This window comes from Platichthys flesus, chromosome 1 (assembly GCF_949316205.1).
Source record: "Platichthys flesus chromosome 1, fPlaFle2.1, whole genome shotgun sequence".
Classification (NCBI taxonomy): domain Eukaryota; kingdom Metazoa; phylum Chordata; class Actinopteri; order Pleuronectiformes; family Pleuronectidae; genus Platichthys; species Platichthys flesus.
The window spans coordinates 21,808,684-21,829,576 of record NC_084945.1 but is presented as its reverse complement, the minus strand read 5'-3'; the positions used below and the strand labels follow the sequence as shown (position 1 = coordinate 21,829,576).

Sequence of the window (20,893 nt, the reverse complement as noted above, 5' to 3'; positions counted from 1 at the left end):
ACTACTACTACTACTAATACTAATAATAATAACAATTGCATAATCAGAACTTCGATTTATATAGCACCTTTCAGATACCTTAGGCTGCTTTATGGAGGAAAGAAAATTACTTAATTTAAAAATGTATGATAGTTGTACTTGTAATAATATTAATAACAATAATAATAGCTTTGATTTGTAAATATCACATGTATTTGTGTTGATATTGTACTTGTGTTGATATCACAACCATTCAAAGCGATCAGTCAAGCTTTCCTGACATGAAACGTGATGCTCTGGAGTTTATAGCTCTGTACCTGCGCCGCGCAAACTCTGGAGCGTGCCTGAGCTGCTTCCGCTGCGAGCGCACGTCCGCTCTGGGACTTGTAGTTCTCGCTGCCGCGTGGTGAGCGTGTCCTCACAGAATGTCTCAATGAAAGATACTTTCCCGCAGAGACCCTGGACAGCAGCTCCGTGTCTGAGACAACACGCGGGGCTGTCCTGATAAACCCATGTCCCCGATGAACCCGGCGAGCGGCCATTCCGGGTCGAACTACATTGACCGACGCCGCCCTCGGTGAGAGCGGGGCAGCGTAAACACAACTCCAGGAAGATGAAAAGATCGGGTGACAGTGAGGGGGAGAAGAGAAGAAAGGTATTGATAGCGTTTTTCTCCCTTCGCTCAGGCATATTTCTGTGCCCTGTCGCTCGGTGAATATCTAACGCTCCGTGTGTGATGCTGGCGGCCGCGGTCTGAAGGCTAGAAAGCCGCGAACGTCAGCGAATACCTCCCCTTGCCTCTTTCCTTTATTGTGTTTTCATTTTTTTACCCCCTCAATCCGACACAACGAAGAACTACAGTTCCATTGCAGCGCAGTTTGATCACTGCTGATGATGGGCTGTCTGTGGCTCATCGCACATCAGAGTGCCAATATGATACTATAAGGCTGTGTAGGGTGTTCATGAATAAACAGTAAACATAACTGTCCCATAGGTTCATTCGAATTAACAACAACAATACAAATCAAGAGGCAACTTGAAAGCTGAATCTGGGAGTTGTCGTTCTGTTGTGAAGAGTGAATCTTGTGTTGATGCACAGTAACAACAAGTGGTCGTTAGTATTGTTAGTATTGTAGTGTATTAAACATCTGGCCAGCAGTCAGGCCAGATGTGTATAGCTGTGGATGACAGTGCTCTGAGAAACACTTGCTAACTTGTTGACTGACGTGGGTTTTATTCTTAATCCCAGGCTTACCTGTGTTAATGGGCTGGAACCCGGTGAAGTATGACCATTGCATGTGTGTACCACGAGCTGTTCACAGACATAACCGTGTGCGGAGAGTTGGTCCTGACATGTTTTTGGCTTTCACCTATGAAGAAGCAGATTGTTTGGGTTCGACAGGAACATGTCAGGAACACCCAGGCGAGTCGTACCTGGGTGGAGCTCGCAGGAGGCAGGATGGAACGTATTCTTTGAGCTGTGGAAATCACAACTTTGGTTACAGAGCATCGACCCCGGCGTCTGCCCTCAGTGCTAAAAACTCTTGAAGAAATTTGTATTCTTACCTTATTTGAATTTTGTTTTTAATTTGTATTGTGTGGCCTTGCTGTGCTAGAAACATCACAAACACTCCCAATGGCTCGTAGTGAATCTTCTGGACATTTTCCTTCTGCATTCCCTTATGGGCTCACTCTGAAATTGTTCTGACATTTTGCTCAGGGGCTGGCCGGAAAAACTTTTGTCTAAAGTGAGGAGCAACTGACTTCAACATTTGCGTTCTGACATATAGCCCCTTCTGAAAACTTAAGGGAAATGTCTGGACTGCAGGCAGTGCATGTCTGGAGGCAGCAATGATGTGAACAGAGACGGATGCGTTTTTTTAAACATGTGAGGACCAACTGTCTTTTTTGCGTGTGCTGCTGCGTTAAGCTGTGTTTCGTGCTGACCTGGGCTTAATCGGGCTTTCACAGAGCTGTATGACCGGGGACTTTTGCATTTACCGAGAAACTTAGGGAAAGGAAGGAAAGGACTCATCTGTGCCTCAGGCATCTTGAGCTGTGTTTGGCCCATAGTCACCGTGTCTGTCTGTCTACCTCTCTGTCTGCTTCTCTTCTTATCTCCTGACTTGGATACCGTCTGCTGTGGCACATGTGTTTGGATCATGTTAGACAGCAGTGAAACTATGTAGGACGCGGCTCCTCCTGTTTATGAAAGCAGCCATGGCGGCCAGATGAGTGGCTCAGAGAGGGAACTCATTCCAGCTGGCCCTCAGGCAGTCAGGCAGCACTGCACAGACCTAATGGCTTAGCTTCCTTTCTCTGTAGATAAATAAAAGGATGAGCAAGAGGAATTGTAATTGCAAAATGACTATATGACTATAGAGCAGCCAAGGAAGTAGCTGCATAAATTTTGGCCAGTTTTATTATGATACATTTAGGATAACTTGCTTTTTTCTAGAAAGCAGGCCTGTTTGCAATGCTGCACAAAGTGAGCGATGAGCTATGATGGGTTCACTGCCATTCTGAGTGAGAGAACACAAGCACCAACAGGTTTGTGTCAGATGAATGCACATCTCCTTAGAAAAAAATCCCACTGCAGCCAGTCAGAGGAACTTACTGACAGGTTGGATGCCATCAACACAGGGATATTTTTCGGTGAAAGAGAATAACAAATTGAGAGTAGTTGTTCACATGTATTTCAAAGGAAAAATCTGAACTCTTAATGTTTTTTGCATTAGTGAAATTACAGGATCCATCAGAGATTGTTTGACAGACCAGCTAATTTTCAACTAGAAGGTCTTTTAGTATGTTTGTCCATTGCACCATTTTCTCAAGTAGCTACAGTTTCATGAGTTTCCTCCACATGGCAGCATTCAACTCGCCTTGTACCCCAATGAATTGAAAACATTTCATTATGTTTTATCAATGTTGTCATCGCAGGATGAATTTCCACTCATGTCTTGGCAAGTGTGAAAACAGCACTGACCCTGTCCCTTAACCCGATGTTCTAATTCTGTCTTTGATGCAAGCTCGCCATTTGGACAGCGATGACAAGTATAAAGTGCTGTGCCGAAACAGGAAGTGTGAGTGTGTGTGTGTGTGTGTGTGTGTGTGTGTGTGTGTGTGAGCGGCACGCTAAGTAATGATCACACAGGGTCACCAGATGTTTTGAGGTCTCGGGCTGAGCTTAGCCCATTGCTTAGATCAGCCTCATTGGTTTGCTCTGGTTGTGTCACCTAGAGCAAGCTGTTTAGGGCATTTAATTTCTGAACACTCATTAAAATGGTTTGTGTTTCCCTCGGCAATTGTGTTAAATTAACAACTAGCGAGGTAAAAGCTGATTATGTGGCCACACATCCAGACATGGTTAATCAATTCTCCCCCACAAAATGTTAGCTGGTGAATTAGTGTAAAGGAAACGATTTATGGTGACTAATGCCGACGTCCTGTCATGTCAGGCCTGGTGTTTTAGCAAGAGGGGGGTGTCAGATTCAGCACATTCAGCAGCTTTGTGCTCTGCCAGCCATCTTTTTCTCCCTCTTAACCCAAGCTACATGCTGCTTGCTCTATTAATGAGCCAATAATGGAGAAATAGTGTTTGGTACTGACATAAAACACGGTATGGATACCTAAGGCAGGATAGCACATAAGCTTCCACAGAGCTAGATTTACACCTGGTCTCCTAGTAGAACGTGAGAAAGGGGAAACTGCATGGGGGCTTCATCAGACCCCCGCCAGTCGAGCTGTGGAAAAGCCAGGCCTCAGAAAAATACGGCTGTGGCAGATAATGATACCATTACACTAATGGAGCTAGCAAATGAAGGAGAACCCAGATGCCCTGCTTTATTACCGGAGGGGGTCATTTCCTCGCTGCATTCCTAATGGCCTGAGCACAAAGTATTGATCAGGCTATCATGCTGCTAATCCTCCACAGAATTACTTATCGCCGGCTAGGTGTTGATCCGCCGCATGCCCTGCTCTGGCCTTGCCGCTGGGCCGCCACTGTGTGGCCAGGAGGGACCCACTGGGCCGTTTATGCAGTCATGATTTAGGGCCAAGCAGGGATGGCGTCTGGGAGGTCTTCAGTTGTGGGCCGGCCAGTTCAATGTGTAAAAAAAGCAGGCAAATGAACCTAACAGCTTTCATTTAATTAAGGAGCAGGCAATGATGTGGTTCCACCCTCTTTATGGCCCCATTGGCCACTGTGGAGCAGGGGAAGCTGTGAGGTTGGGTGTTGTTCTCACTAATTGTGCTCTGCTGTAAATAAGACCAGGAAGCCCTTGTGCCATCATCATCAGCAGCAGCAGGACATTGGACTGATTTGATTACACGGTGCTCGACATATTGTATAACTCTACTTCGTTATTTCGTCATGTGGTTGGAAATGGAAGAATTCCACGTGCAAAGACCCACCCTCCCCGTTCTACTTCTGGGTATTACAGAATTTATCGTGGTTTAATATGGAAAAATAAAGAAAAGATATAAGAAACTTCTAAATAGTTCATGGTACATTTACCTTATTTGAACGTGACTGACAAGGGTGTAGCTAGGACTCATCATCATTACAAATGAGTAAGAGGGTCAGGCAGCACAGAGCACTTTGCCCAGGGCCTATGATCTTTCATGTCCTTGGTCTCTTTACTGGGCCTCTGTGTGCATTAGCATCTTGGGCCATTGGAAGAGTGGCATCTCAGATCGGCAGACCCTTCTTGTCACCTCTGGCCTTGGCTAATCAAAGACTTTACCTTAAGGGGGACATTTGGCCCTGTTCGTTAGGGCCACTCCTGTAGCCATAAAGAACTGTTTATATATTTCCATCTGGAAAGACCTGTCGTGGCTATGGAAACTAGCTATTGATCCAGATATTTAGTCATTTCTTTTTGCGTGCACTATCAATATTGTGCAAACATCTGTCCACACTGGGGTTGACCTCAGCCCTAGCCTCTGTTTTTCGCTCCCATTGGAGTTCAGTGATATACTATTCTGAAAAGTAAAATCAATGAATGAATATGAAGTTTTGGTATGTAATATAGTGCAGGCCCAAGGCCCCAGGTCTTTCATTGATCTGCTATGGGAGTGTTGGAAGGGGCTGATTAGTCTGCTGCTGAGCTTTTCCTCTACATGTCTTTACCTTGTCTTGCCTATTTGATCTTTGGCTCATATATTTGGACTGAGGTGTTTATAGATCAGCATGGTTAGTCAAGCCTCTTTTCAAACCAATTCAGACAACGTAGGAAACCTCTAATGTATTTATGTTACAGTTTGGTGCAGCTGCAGCACTATCATAACTTAGAGATAAACTGAGCTAAGATCAGTGCGTCTGCTGAGGTATTTATTATATCTTCTATTATATTGAGTTGCCTAGTTTTAAGAAAACTAAGCAATGAAAGCTTAGAAAGTTGAGTGTGTGTGCATTTACAGTCTCAAATTCTCAAAGATATGATATAGGCCTTAGATTTAAAGAAGCCAGTAATGGAAGAACTGGACATTGTATGCTTTTTCCTTGTACTGCATCTGTGATGTTATTATTAAATTCTTCGATTGAATTTCATATGAGTGACTTTTACAAATTAACAAGATGTTTCCAAAAGTTAAAATGATGCAATACATTCATATTTAGTGTCCACAAGTCACTTTGTTGATGCCTTTTTATTGTCCGCCATATAAAGGTCAGGCTAGCTTCTCGTAATATGGATGAAACCCTGCACGTCAGTCTTTTACTTCCTACCATCTTTTTTTAAATAGCAGTCTGTTTTTGAATCCATGACATTTTAAAAGTGCACAATGTCTGCATTTGGTTCACATCAGGAAGGATATCAACTTTAACAGCTCTGCCTGCATTCATTGTCTCAGGGTACATGGCTGAGATGCCGCAGACTCCCATATGTGGTTTCAGACCTCTGATCTGTTTGTACTTTTAAATGGAATAACAGAGATATCCTCATGCTAGACATTGCAGTTTGATGTGCTGTGGAGATTGAATGCCACAGTGAGTCATACTTTAACTCAAAGGGATATGTGCAAAGGTTTCCACCAACCACCAGCTCACACCTACCAGCAAAAGCTGCTGGTGTAATAAACTTAACAAATAATATTTTTAAAGTAAACCTTTTTTGGCAAAAAACATTAAGAAATATTATAATGATTTACCACCTTAGGCACCAATACTTGGTTGTTTTCCTTTATTTAGCATTTGCTACGCCGTTGGCTTCGTTCTTTGGAAGCAAGTCATTAGGATTGTCCAAACAGCCCTTGACAGCCTATGTGTCTGACAGCCCGTGCAGAGCACCTCATATTAGTGTTGAGGCATTAGCCACAGATGTCAGCATATTCACAAACAAGGCCGCGGTGTGGCTCATGCAAACTGGCCGACCAGATCAGCCGTCAGATTCAATGAGATTATATCGCATGTGACCTGCCCAAGTAGGGTTCATCTGTCATGCATGTGTCCCGTCACAAGAGAGACACAGAATAATCAGTTCAATCAATAGATGGTGGTGGCTCATTGGACTGTTGCTGAATAAACATGGGAATGACCCTCACCTCATACACAGAGGCTAGAGCCTCCTGGGAGTTCATTAGCCACTCGAGGCTATGATCCGGATGAGTCGTTATTTTCCATTTGTGTTTGTTTGGCATTCTGATTGTGTGTGTGTGTGTGTGTGCGTGTGTGTGTGTGTGTGTGTGTGTGTGTGTGTGTGCGCTATTCTTACTATCTTTGGGCTGATCAGTGTAGGGTTGAGGTGTATATATCTTTGTATGTGGCACTGTTACTGGTTTGAATGCTAAGAGTACATAAATCATTGTGTTAAATAGGTTTTTCTTTAGCATCACAAGTTTTGGGTAAATTCAAATCTACAGAGATACCCAAGCAGACTTGCAAAAAATCGGTATAATCACTGTTACCCAAAATACAACCTTGCTGCCCTGTTTGTTGATAACTATAGGGTAAGTCAATAAACAGGATTTCACTACGCAAAGCCACCTGCACAGGACAGAGCCTTCTTCATGCTGTTTATTTGTGAATTTATTTTCCTTTGTAATGACTCACCTTTACAATAAAAGCGCCTGCTGCTATGGTGCTGCCCAACATCTGGTTTCAATGGAACGTCCAAAACCCTCCATTCACAAAAGCTGCAGGATGCCAGGTTCACAAGGTGCTGTAAATAGTGACTGTTAATTTGTACATCATAAGTTCCTTTCCATAAAAGTGAGCAGTGAAAACGTGTTAAAATACCTGGGCTTTAGATGAGAGCATAGGAGGTTCCTGTTTTAGCCATAACCAAATTTTAGCAGTCAGCCAGCTCGCAGTAATATAAGCATCTTATATGCTGGTACACATATGTATACATATGTATGTATGTATGTTTATACACATATACATATATGTATTTACCGCAAATTTATCGAAACTGACAATATAAGCATCTTATATGCTGGTACACATATGTATACATATGTATGTATGTATGTTTATACACATATACATATATGTAAATTAACCGACATGAGAGAGACTTAAAAATAAAAACAAAGTTTTTATTTTTAAGTCTCTCTCATGTCGGTTAATTTGGTTAATACTTTAATGACCTGCCGGGTTTCAGCTAAGTTAATTTTGGATCGGCGGCCTGGATACCTTGTACTAGATTGTATTACCCTTCCTTACTCCCCTGCTGACCAGCGCTCACTGTACACGTCAACAATAAACACCAACACTATTCAAAAGTTATTAGGACACAGAGGATTTGAAGTTTACTTTGTGTTTGTAAGATTCTCTATAGTGTTTATGTCCTGGATTTTCTTCCATGGGTCCTTTTTTTTTTGCTCGTTCCAGCATTTACTCTGTATCAAGCCTTGGAGAAGTGTCTGCTCACTTCAGGTAGTCTGTTCATGTCTCAGTGATTCTTCCTCTGAGCCCCTGTGTTTTTTCCTCATCAGCCTAACTTTTCCTTGCATATGCGAAGCAGCCAACGACAGCTTGACTGGCATTCTGTCAGACAGGCGATGCCTTTCCAATGGTGGAGCATCAGCCCTTTGCTGAGAGCTTGAATGTGTGTATGTGTGTTTATGTGTGTATGAGAGAGTGTGTTGATTTGTGTGTCTGTGTAGAAAAGTGGGGGTATTGTCGGGACGTGACCGGCACACTTTGCATGTTCTCCTCAAGACAGGTGCTCCTGGGTGAGCACTGGTGCATGACAGTTGCCTTTCATTGCTGTCTTCTCCACACTTAACCCCTGACCAGCCCTCCCTTCCTCCTCGTCATCCTCATCCTCTTCTCCTCACTCCTCCCTCCCTCTTTTCCGCCACGTCTGACCTCTTCTCACGGCACTTCCCTCGGCCGTCCTGAGTGATGGACTGCGAAGGCTGGCGGGTGCGATGTATGTGGTGGTGGTGGTGGTGTGGTGCGGCAGGCTTGTCACAAGCCTAACACTGTCAGGCCATGGAAACCTAGCTGTCCAGACTGAACTGCACAGACACATACACACCTCCTCCCACGCACATTTACACCCACACCACTTTTGTTCAACAGTCCGTAATTCCATCCACTGCCGCTGTCAAGCACTTGATCAAACGTGCATAAAGAAAGGAGCCCCTTGGCTGATTCCCATCTTCTCTCCTCCTATCATAATGTAGGCAGATTTCTCCCCCTCTGCCTGTTTCTTCAACTCTGTTTATTCAGATGAGCCTGACTGGGGGGCAGCGGGTCACATCCACTTGCCTTGCTAAAACGTTCTTGAATTGAGGGTTGTCTCCAGTGAGATGGAGAGAGAAAAAACACAAGGAGGGGTTAGAGAAGGCAGCTGAGCGGGCATGTCAGGGCTGTTTTCAGAGCTACTGTGTGTGTGGGTGTGTGTATGGCAGGGGTAGGGGTTAGGGAGTTTGAGGGTTCAGTTGTCAACCCCTGTGTCATGCTTGCCCTGGCCCTGTTATGTAGAGGGCATCCACTGTCATTTGTTGCAGGACTGGCTGAAGTGGAGTGAGCCACAGAAGCATAAAAAAACTGCCAGCACATTGTGTGCTCTCAGGTGCATTCAAGTAGCACAAAAACCCTGTACTCCACAGGAGCTAACACATTTTTTATTGAACCATCCAATTGTTGTGTTTTATATCTAATTCTACTATCTTAAAGATATTAGTCAGTGTTGGCCATTTAATCTCCATCATGTTGATGTTTTTCAATTGCACACAGTTTTTATGTTGTTTCCTCTTTAGTTCTTTGAGCTTCACCGTTTTAAGTAAAGTAGATGAATCACAGTCATGCTTGAGTCCAACTTTGGGGAGACATACACTAGGTAAGCTTGTGTTTTTTGTTCTAAAAGTAATTCTGTATTTCCAAGTTTTTGAAGTTTATCCCACTGTGTGTATACGAGTGTCATGGTAGGTTTATGCTTGTGCCTCATCTGACATACATCTCCCACATTCTCGCGACTACAGAAAAACAGCAATGGTTAAGGCTCCTTAAACGTGTTGTTGGGAGTGTCAGTGAAGACATGAGCGCAGCACACACCATGAGCTTAATCCAACAACAGCCCGTCTGCCATACTGTACACCCACTATCTGCGAGTGGACCCCTTCCCCACAGCCATTGTCATATATAGGGTGCACTGTCACTCAGGAGATGGACTCATGTAAATGCGATGACAGGCTAGTGTCTCGGCTGACTGACAGCACAGAGGGATTGGGCTAATCTGAGTGACTGATTTGAGGCACACAGCAGCTCGCCTGTCCCCATAACTCCTGAGAAATAGACAGCTTCTGCAGAGTTATCTGTGTTTGTAAGTCCTTCTGCTGCGCTGGGATGACAATAGGGATTAGTGCCAAGGTTCTTTAAACTGTTTTTTTTTTTATTTTATTTTTGGGAGGGGGAAGGGGGCCTCTTATCGGAGTCTCGGCAGGATGCTGCCGCAGCCAGTTTTCCTTGACTGTCAATTAAAGAGGGGATCATTAACTTCAAGGGTATAAATGTTCTAACACTGGTATTACGTTGGGAAGCTAAGTCGCTGACAGATGTTCAAACTTTAATTCTCCACTTGTTTTTTTGTCCTTTAATTAATTTATGTATCACTATTCGGGTTTTAAATATTTTTTTCGTCCTGTCTGCTCTTTGTTAGCCTGTAATCTCAGTTACCATGGTAGTCACAAAGACGATTGGGCCTTGTCACTCGCCTGTGTTTCTTATGAGGTTCAATCGGCTAATGTATTCAATATCAGCCAAACCGAGAGGTAAACAGTACCTAATGCTGCGCATGTTCCTGCACTGCCTCGACGCAGCCTGGAGGCGCTGGGCGGGAGAAGAGCAGCATGTCTGCCTCTAGTTCTTCTCCTATAGTCCTCCTGCATTACAGGAGAACCATCTACTTAGTGGTACTTGATAAAAACAAAATGAACACAGCTTGGATCTCTGTACACGTGTGGATTCTCCGGTGGGTAAACAGAAGTAGTGTACTAGTTTGGGGTTTTCTTTTGGAAGCTTTGTTTTGAAGCACAAGCGTGACAGCTGTGGTTGAGATTCTCCAGCACAGAAGTTCTGGGATGCAGTGAGGAGTATATAGTGCAGGTAGCCACACGGAGAAAAACAGAAAAACTGGCGAAGGAGAGACTTTGAGGGGAGCGGGAGAGAGCTCGGCAACAGATACTGCTAATGGGCAAACTCTCTTCATCCACCGCCGCTGCTGCCATCACCACCAGCACCCTGTTCCCTCATGACAGCTCTTTCCTTTTGTTCTCCTGCTCGGCCCACTCTCTGCCGGGGATTCGTGACAAGTTTTTGCGGGCTGATCAAATGCTGTGGTGACACCTGATTAGGCTGTAGCGTGTGTTTACAGTCGTGCATGGTGAGGACCCCCCCCTCTTCTCAGACAACAAGGGAGACTTCACCTTGACTAATTAAATTTGCACCTGCAATGCCAGCTGTGACAGCCACTGGAGCGCTGCATTTATTTATGTCATTTCATACATACTTCCTGGGACGCTCATGGAGGCCGAATTTGCAATAGCTCCTCTGTTTACCCACAGTGTAGGTTTCTCCAATCGTAGCATTTATTGTTTTTCTCTCGGGGGGGGGGGGGGGGGGGGGGGGGTGTTGGATCAGTTCTTCACCAGGGAGACAGGTGATTGTATCTGTAGCTGTGGAGCCACTCAAGAGGGCAGTGTTGAGCAGCATAGACTAGAGGAAGCTGGACAGACACAACCACCAAATCTTTGCATGCAGCATGCTGTGAATGCCTGTGTGTAATATCTTGGCTTTCGAAATGGATTCCGACAGATAACGTGAGGCATTTTTTACCTGCATACTTTGTGTTTTTGTAAAATAAATGATTTCCAAATAAATGTCATTTATTTTTCAGTTTCCTTTGTTGATGACAAATTTACATTTCAAAGCTCAGTTTAAGTTGGATAGCAACTTGTACAATTTGTCATAAAAACATGTTGATAAATTCGATCTAACATCATATACTTTGGTGGCAGGGGCCAGCGGATGGTCTAGTTTTATTAGAGTCACTTCTGCATGCTTTACCAAAACAAATGATGTTGCCTTGATGAGCCCTTGTTTAATATAATGTGACTTGTGTGTTCCCTTGTCAAAGTGAGTGTGTGTGTATTTAATCATGCATTAATGTGCATACATATGTGTGCTTGTACATGATCCGCCTCTCAGTGCGCATGCATGTGTATCTATCTAAATCAGTGTAAAAGGCCACAGCTGAAGTGAGCAGGACATCAGTCACCCAGTAGCAGGAGACAGGGCCCGGTAATTTGTGCACTCCCCACCCCACACTCTCCTCTCCTCATCCCCCCCCCCCTGCCTCCCCAGCTTCAAATTGACCAGGCCCGACTGCTGGTCATGCTGTATTACATGGGTTAGATGAAGTAATTATTTCTAGGCCACTGACTACAAGCAAGATTAATAGTTTTTGAAACGGCCGTAATGGAGGGCTGACCTGCTGTGACATAAGCATTATTTCAAGCTCACCTCAACTCTCATCCCTCTCACCTCTGGGCACCGGCAGAGGGTGATTTATACCTGGGCTAATGAGGGGAGGGGACCTAGGAGCCCTAGGAGCCCAGGGCCACCAGTCTACCAGTGCAGTGTTACAGGCGCGCTCCCCCCAAGCTGAACAGACAGCAGGGTCACCTGAAGCCTGGTGAAGTGTTTGCTTGATTGGGTTTTGGGAACAAGACGTTAAAGTAATTAAAATCCACACTTGATTCTTGAAGATCATCATGTTACTGTATCGTGCTGTTCTTTGGAAAGGATTTGTGCTCGCTGACACGTCCTTGAAAGAAGAGAACAATATGCCACTGCATCCCTCTGACCTGGGTCACTTTATCTGTTTACCCCCTACCCCTGATGCTCTGGCACCTCAAGGAGCACAGAAGATGGAAAGTTGTCACTAGGTGGCACTTGGACATCATGTTATCAGATGCTTTCACCCCACTAGCAGCCTCTTCCTCCCTCCTCTGTTGCCTCCCTCCCTTCCTCCCTCCCCTCTGTGCTAAGCACACCTCAGATGTCAGGGTGTTTTATTTTTATTGGATGAGGGCAGTATGTAATGCATTCACCTCCGTTCCTGCCAGCTGTTAAATGCCCCAGAACATGGTTTGGCCAGGCTCCGCCCCGTTAACCCCTCTGATTGGCTGTAATAATTAGCAAAAGTGAACAGTAACTATAGCACCTTGTAAGGGTTTGGGACAACTTGCGACTCCCTTTTACCTAAAAGAGCCGAGGGACTTGGGTTTGGCCACATTCCCGCCGGACCTCCAGTGCATATTTTGAGCTTTAATATTAACCCTCAACTTAAACACATGCATGCGGTGTGGTGCCAGCAATTACATTTTCAAATGGCTGGGTTTGTAAACCTCCAGGATGTTAATCTGTCACCATTCAAGCTACTGGGAAGAGTGAAAAGAGGATTAAGCTATTCAATTCCTGGTAGAATATTTCCCTTTGTTCGGAATGAGTGAAGGAAAAATAAATAAAGAAATGACGTGGCTTCTCAAGCAAGACAAGTGCCGTCTGCTACACTTCAGGATTTGGCTAATGCCATTAAACCAAACTTATCTGCTACAGGATTCCAGGAAGACAGGCTGACGGTCATGTAAACAGCTTCAAATGATATTCTGGCCTTAATTCAATATTAATCTAAGGTCACATCATCATAATGCCAGTTTATCTGGGTCAAAGACTACATGACTGAGAATTGGACCTGTCCTAGATGTTCAGTCCACATCTGTTTAGTACCATATGTTTTTCTGGGGGCTTAGGTGACTGTCAGCATTTAAAATGACATTAGCTTGTTAATAATACCATATTGAAATCAGGTTTTTATTCAATACCTTTGAAACTAATTATTCAAAAGATTGCCCTAGTTTTCTGCAGAAAAATACATGATCTATATGATTGCAGAAAAGTAAATTGCACACAATTGCACTAGTGTTTTTTCTTTTTTCAGCTGTATATATATATATATATATATATTTAGATATATATTTATTTTATTTCATATTTTACATTTTTGATATTCTATTTGACACTATTTTATTCAAATCAAACTTTTTCTTTGAATTCTTTAGCATTGTTAGAAGAGAGCCTGTGACTCAAGCATTTCATTGCCAGCGACTGCTTAATTGTTATCTCTGTGCATTTGATAATAAAACTCTTGAATCTTGATGAATGGGCAACTTAGGCCTGGGTTTGGAACAACCGAAGTCAACAGGATCCTCTCTATTTTTAATATGTTTCACAATCTTCTGCTGCAGTGAATGTGACACACAGCCGAGTTGATGGTAAATGATCCATGAAGTGTTTTGTCAAGTATCAAATCTTAGGTTTAGCATAAGGTTATAATATACCACATCATAATTGTCACAGCTGTCAGCCAATTCAGCATAGTTCCCCAGTCTTAGCCCATCGTTTACCCTTGACTCTCAACCCCTTGGGTCGGATTGCACATCATCTTTATCCCAGATGAAGCACCAAACTCGGCAGTGTCAGGAGATGATCTAATATGGAGTCGAAAGGACACAGAGCTGGGAAATCATCGTCATTTGAAGAGGTTGCTTGTCACATGATGGGTTTGATCAGTCGGTGCTGCGGTACACAGAGCCGGGTCTTTGCACTGTCTAACAGTGGTACTGGATTAGAAACACAAGCCACTTCTACTGTGATCAGTCACTCACACACAGAGACACGCGGCACAGCTGAAATCCTCCTTGCACACTTCATCCACATCATGTACAGGCGCCTTCGTCAAGCCTACTGTATGGAAATGAGGGACACCCCTGTTGACAATGATACATGCCAGTTTTTTAAAGCCATCTTTGATGCCTTATTCTATAAGTAACAGTATATCATAGGTGCAGTGTGGCCTTAAATACAGGAGGTCTATAGCTGCCTGACTTGCCTGAATGTCACGGATCTGTGACATGTTGAGACAATGGCAGTGTTTGTGAATAGCCTGGCTCTACACCCTTCAGACAGTGTGTATGGCTAAGTGCTATTGAATTGTTTATTGTCACAAATCACAAACCTTTCAATGGCCAGGTGTGACCATAGTAACAGCAACACGTCCATCCATCCAGCTGCTCTATACCCTGAGCGATGTGCTGGTCTGCGGGGCTCTGAGGAGTGTAAAGTCAGCCTCTGGAGCTGGGGATTTTAAATGCTCCACCTGCTTATCGATCTCTTCTGCCCCGCCGAGCCAGCCAAGAATGGGCCACACCGAGGGAGAGAGGGAGGGGGACGGAGAGGGGGTATGATGCAGAGGGAAAGGGCAATATGATGGCCTCGGTCCTCTTGTCCTCAGGTCCTGTCCTTGACACTGCCTTTGGGACCGTCCTGGAGGACGCTTCTTGTCCTCCCCTAAAGCCCTGCATCCAGCCCCTACAACTAGCCAGCCCTCCCCCTGGGCCAGGCTGCACTTTACACAGCCATATTGATTTTTTTGGAGGGACAGGAAAAGTGTGGCGTGGGTGGTGGGAGTGAATGAGGGAGGGGGGGGGAATGGAGAATCGAGGGAGCTCTCTAAAGCACTGACTTCTCCTTGACTGCACCTCGAGACGCGGCAGCCCTGTTAGAACAACTCAATGGCCCTGGTGCCCCTGCTGAAAACTGCTAATCACAGTCTTTCAATCAACACCCTCCATCCTCTCTTCTCTTCCTCCCTTCATCTCTCTCTCCTGTCCAGATTTTCCCTTTCCCCTGCCCTATTCTCTCTCGCTGAATTGGACCCTGTCTGAATACCAAGGGACACTGCCTGCATTGAAACTGGCCATTCCACATGGAAAACAGCTGACCTCATGAAATCATGTTGTAATTTGAAGGAGAAAACTAAAACGCTTTCCTCAATCGGCAATATCTTAATGGAAATATTATGATTTGGCCGCAAATCTAACAATTAAGGAAAATGGGCAAATGGCCCCTCACGTTGCTAATAGTAGCCAAGAATTTGTAGACATTTGACAATTCACTCCAGCGACAACAAGGATGCCAAGTAATTTAACCCCCAGTTGCTACAGCAAAGAACAGAGAAACTTTTTGTTTATTCGCAGAAATCATTAGATGTAGTGTGCCCCTCCTGTGTGTGCAATTGTGTAGGTATGCAAGTGTGAAGCAGCTAGTATGTTTCTGATAAAGAGCATGCTCAGTCAGTGTCTCCCAGATAAATAAAAAGGTTATGTAAGGCATACATCGACAGATCTTTTAGATCGCCCTCCTCGCTTTCTCTCCCTCTCTCCTCTCCAGATTTGACATTTGCTAAAGGTCACAGAAACATCTTTTCTTCCCCCCTTTGAGGTGTAGATAGGTGTGAAATAGAAGTTGACACCACAGACACATTGAAAAGCACTTAAACAGAGTGGCCATGTGCCAACCTGTCTGTGTTTGGCTTTGTGCATTTGTAAATACTTTTGAATGATTGATCTGGAAACCTTGGTCTCTCAGTAAGCCTGTCAGGTGCAGCGAGAGAGATAGAGAGTGGGAGAGTTCGAAAAACAGATGAGGTCCAATTCTTTTTCCTCCCTTCATCTCTTCCTTTACCACATGCACACATACTCTATTCCTGACAGAATTACATGTACCTTGGGATGACTGCAAGAGGAGCTTTAAGTAAGTATGTGTGGGAGAAAGTGTACACATGGCTCACAAAGAGAGAATAGGACAGGCCTTTTGATGTTGAGTTAAACTGGCACACCGGGTATGTGTTAGTTTACCTTATCTTGCACGTGTGACATTTTTCAAACGTGACTGGACCCCCATAAAGGTGGTCACATTGCGTCTGTGTGTATGAGTGTGAATCTAATTAACAACTGGCAGTGGTTCCCCCACAGCTCTGTTAATGTGCTTAGATCAGTGTTATAAACAGGGCGTGAAAGGTCTGCCCAGCGCCAGCCCTTGAAATGGGCTGGCTCCTTGCTCAGCTAGATGGATGGTAAACTTGTAATATTAATGATCACGTCCCCCGCCGACCTGCCGTGAGGTGAAATGAACAACGCAGCCTTCAACCTCCGACAACCGCTAACGGGCCAGAGACTGCCTGTCTGCCATTTGTCATCACTTACCCCACCTGCGGACCCCTTCTGAACACATGCTGAACGTGTCTGTCGATTTATACACAATGTTCACTGCAGTGATTTGAAAAATATGCAGGTGGGTAATGGAGAAGCATTAATCCTCAGTTATTTCAGGATTTAGTTTTGTCTTTCAGTTTCCTTTCTAATTTTGACTGAAATACTAAACAAAACTAGAATGGCACGGAGTAGAGTGTATACATCCGACAAGGCCCGATAGTCCCCTTAAATGAATCGAGCTGCAACGAATTGATTATAGATATCAGTCCCCTAAATATGCCAGATTTGTATTAATCAACATCAATGTATTATTTCTTGGAAAATCCAAGAAAATCTGAATGATGCTAATGTGCTCAATAGCTTACATAATATCGCAATATTCATGAGTTTAAATGGACACATACCAAACTTACACACATTACAGCTCACCTCTGATTCTCACAGTCCAATTCATGGCCGTTTTTTGAGCAGGGGGTGCGCAGACATGGGCTTACACATTACCGACAGCCCTACTCAGAGGTCAGGTCCAGTTAGCCATTTACTAGTCGGGCCAGTTTGCCATCACACTGAGTCACAGCTTCTAGCTTGTATTCCTAAAATAAATGAGTCAGAGGGGGGGGAAATGGTTAATCTTTTGCCTTGAGTATTTTTTCAGTGTGGTATGCATGAAATGCAGTATAATCTGCAAAAATAGTTGAAATTTCCCACACTATCCACTAGAGCTTTAGATTTTTCATTTTGTGCATTTGGAGGCACTGGCTTATTTTAGGAAAGAAATGTTGGAACCTTTCCCTGTATGGGTGTGCTTGTGCAGTTATTTGTTTAAAGATTGCACCTAGGTGATGTGTAATCTCGCTATAGTTCAAGTAAGTGACATACTCCAAAGATGAGGTAGATGTTGACCTTTATGGATCAAACTTGAGTATCGTCAGGGTGTTGGGTTTTAAATATATATATTGTTAATTGCTCTGCAGTAAAAAAAACATTCAAGACTATTTTCAAGGTTTCTACAACCTTTTCAATTCAGTATGCATTCAGACACAGTTGCTCTGGGTCAGTGGGCACTCCCTGGTCCTTTCTGCCAGCACCTTCTGTCGCTTCACACAAGCTCCCTACATTCTTCGATCCACCGCCAAATGGAGCAAGGAGGAAGCGTCTTTGATGTCCACGGGCAGTCTGTCTGTTTGACTCAGACGTTTTACAGCCGGCTTGTCAGAACTGTTGATTCACCATCACTTTTGCAGAAGAAGAGCAGTTATGAATTGGGTGTCACACAAGTACCAATGGTTTGCTGTTTAAACACAGAGCTCTGTTACACAGCTATCTCTCATGGCAGTTGAGCTGACCTGTTTGAGATCCAAGGTTTTCGGTCTGCCTGCACTCTGAGGGACCTGTGTTGAGGGAGGCACTACCATCCTTTCACTTAAAATATGGTGAACCTCATAATATTGATTTCATATGAATAATTAGTTCATATGAACAACCCTTGATCGATGCAGTAATTATATTAATCTCTGTCTGTCTGTCTGTGGGTCTGTGGCTCGCATATCTCGAGAACCATTCACCTCAGCGGCTTCACATTGAAGTGTGTATTGTTAAGGTCCCAAGAATTTAGCACGATTGGGACTTGTTCACAGTCGACCAGTGTCTGTAGCAGTGACTGGGACTCATCAACATTAATGACTTTGTTGATCATGACAACTGCTCATTTACAACAACAGGGGCGTTCACGACAATGACACAAACAACTGATTCTGCAGTTCTCGGAATAGACAGGTGAACCGCTCTTGTGCAGTAGCTCAATTACTACAGGTGACTTCTACAGTGTCAGAAAGAAAGCAGCAAGCAGCATGACCGCAGGCCAAGCAAACAGGAAGGTTTAGAAGGGGCTCTGTGATCTTAAGAGATGAACGGTCAAAAGTGTGTTTTAGAAAACGCGAGACATGCTACTACATGGGTTGATAATTGGACTTACTTGGACATTGTAGCTTTTTATCTGCAGTGATACGGATCATGTGTCCTCCCTCAGCAGCCGTACCACATTCAGTGCGTTCCAATGGAACCTCTGTGGCAGACACAAGTTAGACTGAAGGAGCTTTTATCGTCACAGCAGCGCAGTTATCTGCCTATTTTGAGCTATCAATGCTTAGTGCTGGACATTAATCTACTCTGCAAAAAAATGCTTTGAAGAAAGTGTCCGATGAAGTGTCACAGAAGGGTAATGAGTGAAATAAATAAATATATGGGACACAGTTTGATATCTCTTATGGGCCAAGATCAAAGCAAACCAATTGAGTTCTATTCTACCTAATATGTTTTTATGTGATAAACAGTCTGGCTGAGGAAATAATCCCATCATGGAAGAGAGATTTAAAAAATGAAAAAAAAAGCATCAGATATATCACTCAGCGCAGACGGCTGGCACGGCTAGCGTGAAGTATCCGCGTTATTATGGGATTGGTAATCTTGTTTCTTGGGTCTGAGTGGAAACGCAGACCTTTTCTTGCACCTCCTGGTTTTCCTCCTAGAATCAGGCGCAGACACAGAGACAGGGAGACAGACACTGTGGGTCTCTGATACTGCAAGAGTCCATCTGCTTCAGAGGGCTCCGGTAACTTCTTGTCTTTCTTTTTTTAACTGTGGAATTTCTGAGTAGCTTGATGTATTTGACAAGTGTGTGACAGCACTGGTTGTGTGTATTTGGGGTTGAGGCATCACGCTTGCTACCCCAGCTGTGTGTGTGTGTGTGTGTGTGTGTGTGTGTGTGTGTGTGTGTGTGTGTGTGTGTGTGTGTGTGTGTGTGTGTGTGTGTGTGTGTGTGTGTGTGTGTGTGTGTGTGTGTGTGTGTGTGTGTGTGTGTGTGTGTGTGTGTGTGTGTGTGTGTGTGTGTGTGTACGGGAGCTTCACACAAACAAACAAACCCTTACACTCCCACTCCCACACAGTGCTTTCCTGTTTTTGTATAGAGTAGTGCTTTGTGCACTATGAATAAAACAGTCTGCAATAATTTCTCACTTATTTGCGCAAATGCACACAGATACAGTCGATGTATTCCAGGATACACACACACACACAAGCAAAGATACACACAGATGCATGCTCATACAACTACAGCCCAGAGCCTCACCTTGATATCTTGAGCTTCTGTCATGAGTTAGAATTTGACACCAATGAATGTGTGTCAGGTTGTCAATTTCTTCCAACAGCCTTTGAATGCAGTCTGGCCATGAATAGTGCATGTTGTTTTGTTTTTTAGATTCCAACTGTCTGCAAGTCTGTTTTTTTTTGTTCCAGAATAACTTGGAAGGCCTCTATACTCATGTGTATCCTCTAAAACAACTTTCTGTAGGTGTTGTGTTGTTTAGCCTAAGGTAAAGATTCAGCCCTCAAGGTAAAATCGCCACAATTCCTCAGATCTGATGCCCTCCCATTTCTTCTGCCACCATTATTTGGATCTGTTTTCCTCTGTCCTGTCTTTAATGCACCTAGTTTGACCACTTGCCCTCTTTTTTGATCCAGCTCCCTTTTAAGTTGGGACACATCCTCTTTATACCTGTACTTCGGGGTTATTACCAGGACATTTTATTTTCCTTTAAAAGTCAGAACTTATTTTGGTGAATCAAAAGGCTTGTTCCCCAAAACTTTAAGAGATGTAAAAAGATAGTGGCGTGCTGGTGACAGTTGTCCTTCTACTGGTGCTGAGACACCATACAGAGTGAACACACAGTAACACTCACACAAGCTCACACAGGAGGGAAGAATGGGGTAGGCTGGGGAAACGGTTGTGAAATTTATTTGGGAATACAGTTTTTATGCCAGTTGCCATTGGATTTACAGGTCAAAGTGGAATGTGGCCCAATGAAAGGCACTTTGATCCGTCCACCAGGTTATAACAGTTATATTGGAGCAGCCCTATATGGCACAGGCCAACTTTTATAAGGTTGTGAGGAACCCCCACAGCAGCGTTCGCAAAAAATCATAAAACTGTGAGACGTCAATGAAAATGAGTAGTTACCAGGTTTCTGTGATATGGCGGCTGGGTTTGAATGCATCAATTGTTAAATCTCGTTCATTAATAAAAACGTTAAGCCCCTTCTGATTCAGTTGCGTGATTTCTGTTAGGACATTTCAGACTTCTACCAAATAGGGGTCCATGCAAAAACTGAATGTATTCTGGAGTTTGGCTTTGGATATGTAAATTTGTGTTTTTTAGACTTTTTGCCGATCAACCTCCTTCCTCTGGCGAAAAGCTCTATACTGAAAGTGTCAGATTAAAAAAGAAAAGTCCAGGCCATTTTTAACTTAGAAATCAAAGTTAGTTTGTTAAAAAACACAAAGTAGCTAA

General features: G+C 43.9%; 1 protein-coding gene across 1 annotated transcript in view; it reads left to right on the top strand.

Annotated features, from left to right (window-relative positions):
- Positions 1-485: 485 nt before the first annotated feature.
- The window catches only part of fto (FTO alpha-ketoglutarate dependent dioxygenase), a 119,528-nt gene continuing 99,120 nt past the window's right edge, over positions 486-20,893 (top strand). The window contains exon 1 of the mRNA XM_062388868.1: positions 486-634. Coding sequence (XP_062244852.1) covers positions 593-634 — 42 coding nt within the window. The 5' untranslated portion in view covers positions 486-592. The remainder of the gene's footprint in view (positions 635-20,893) is intronic.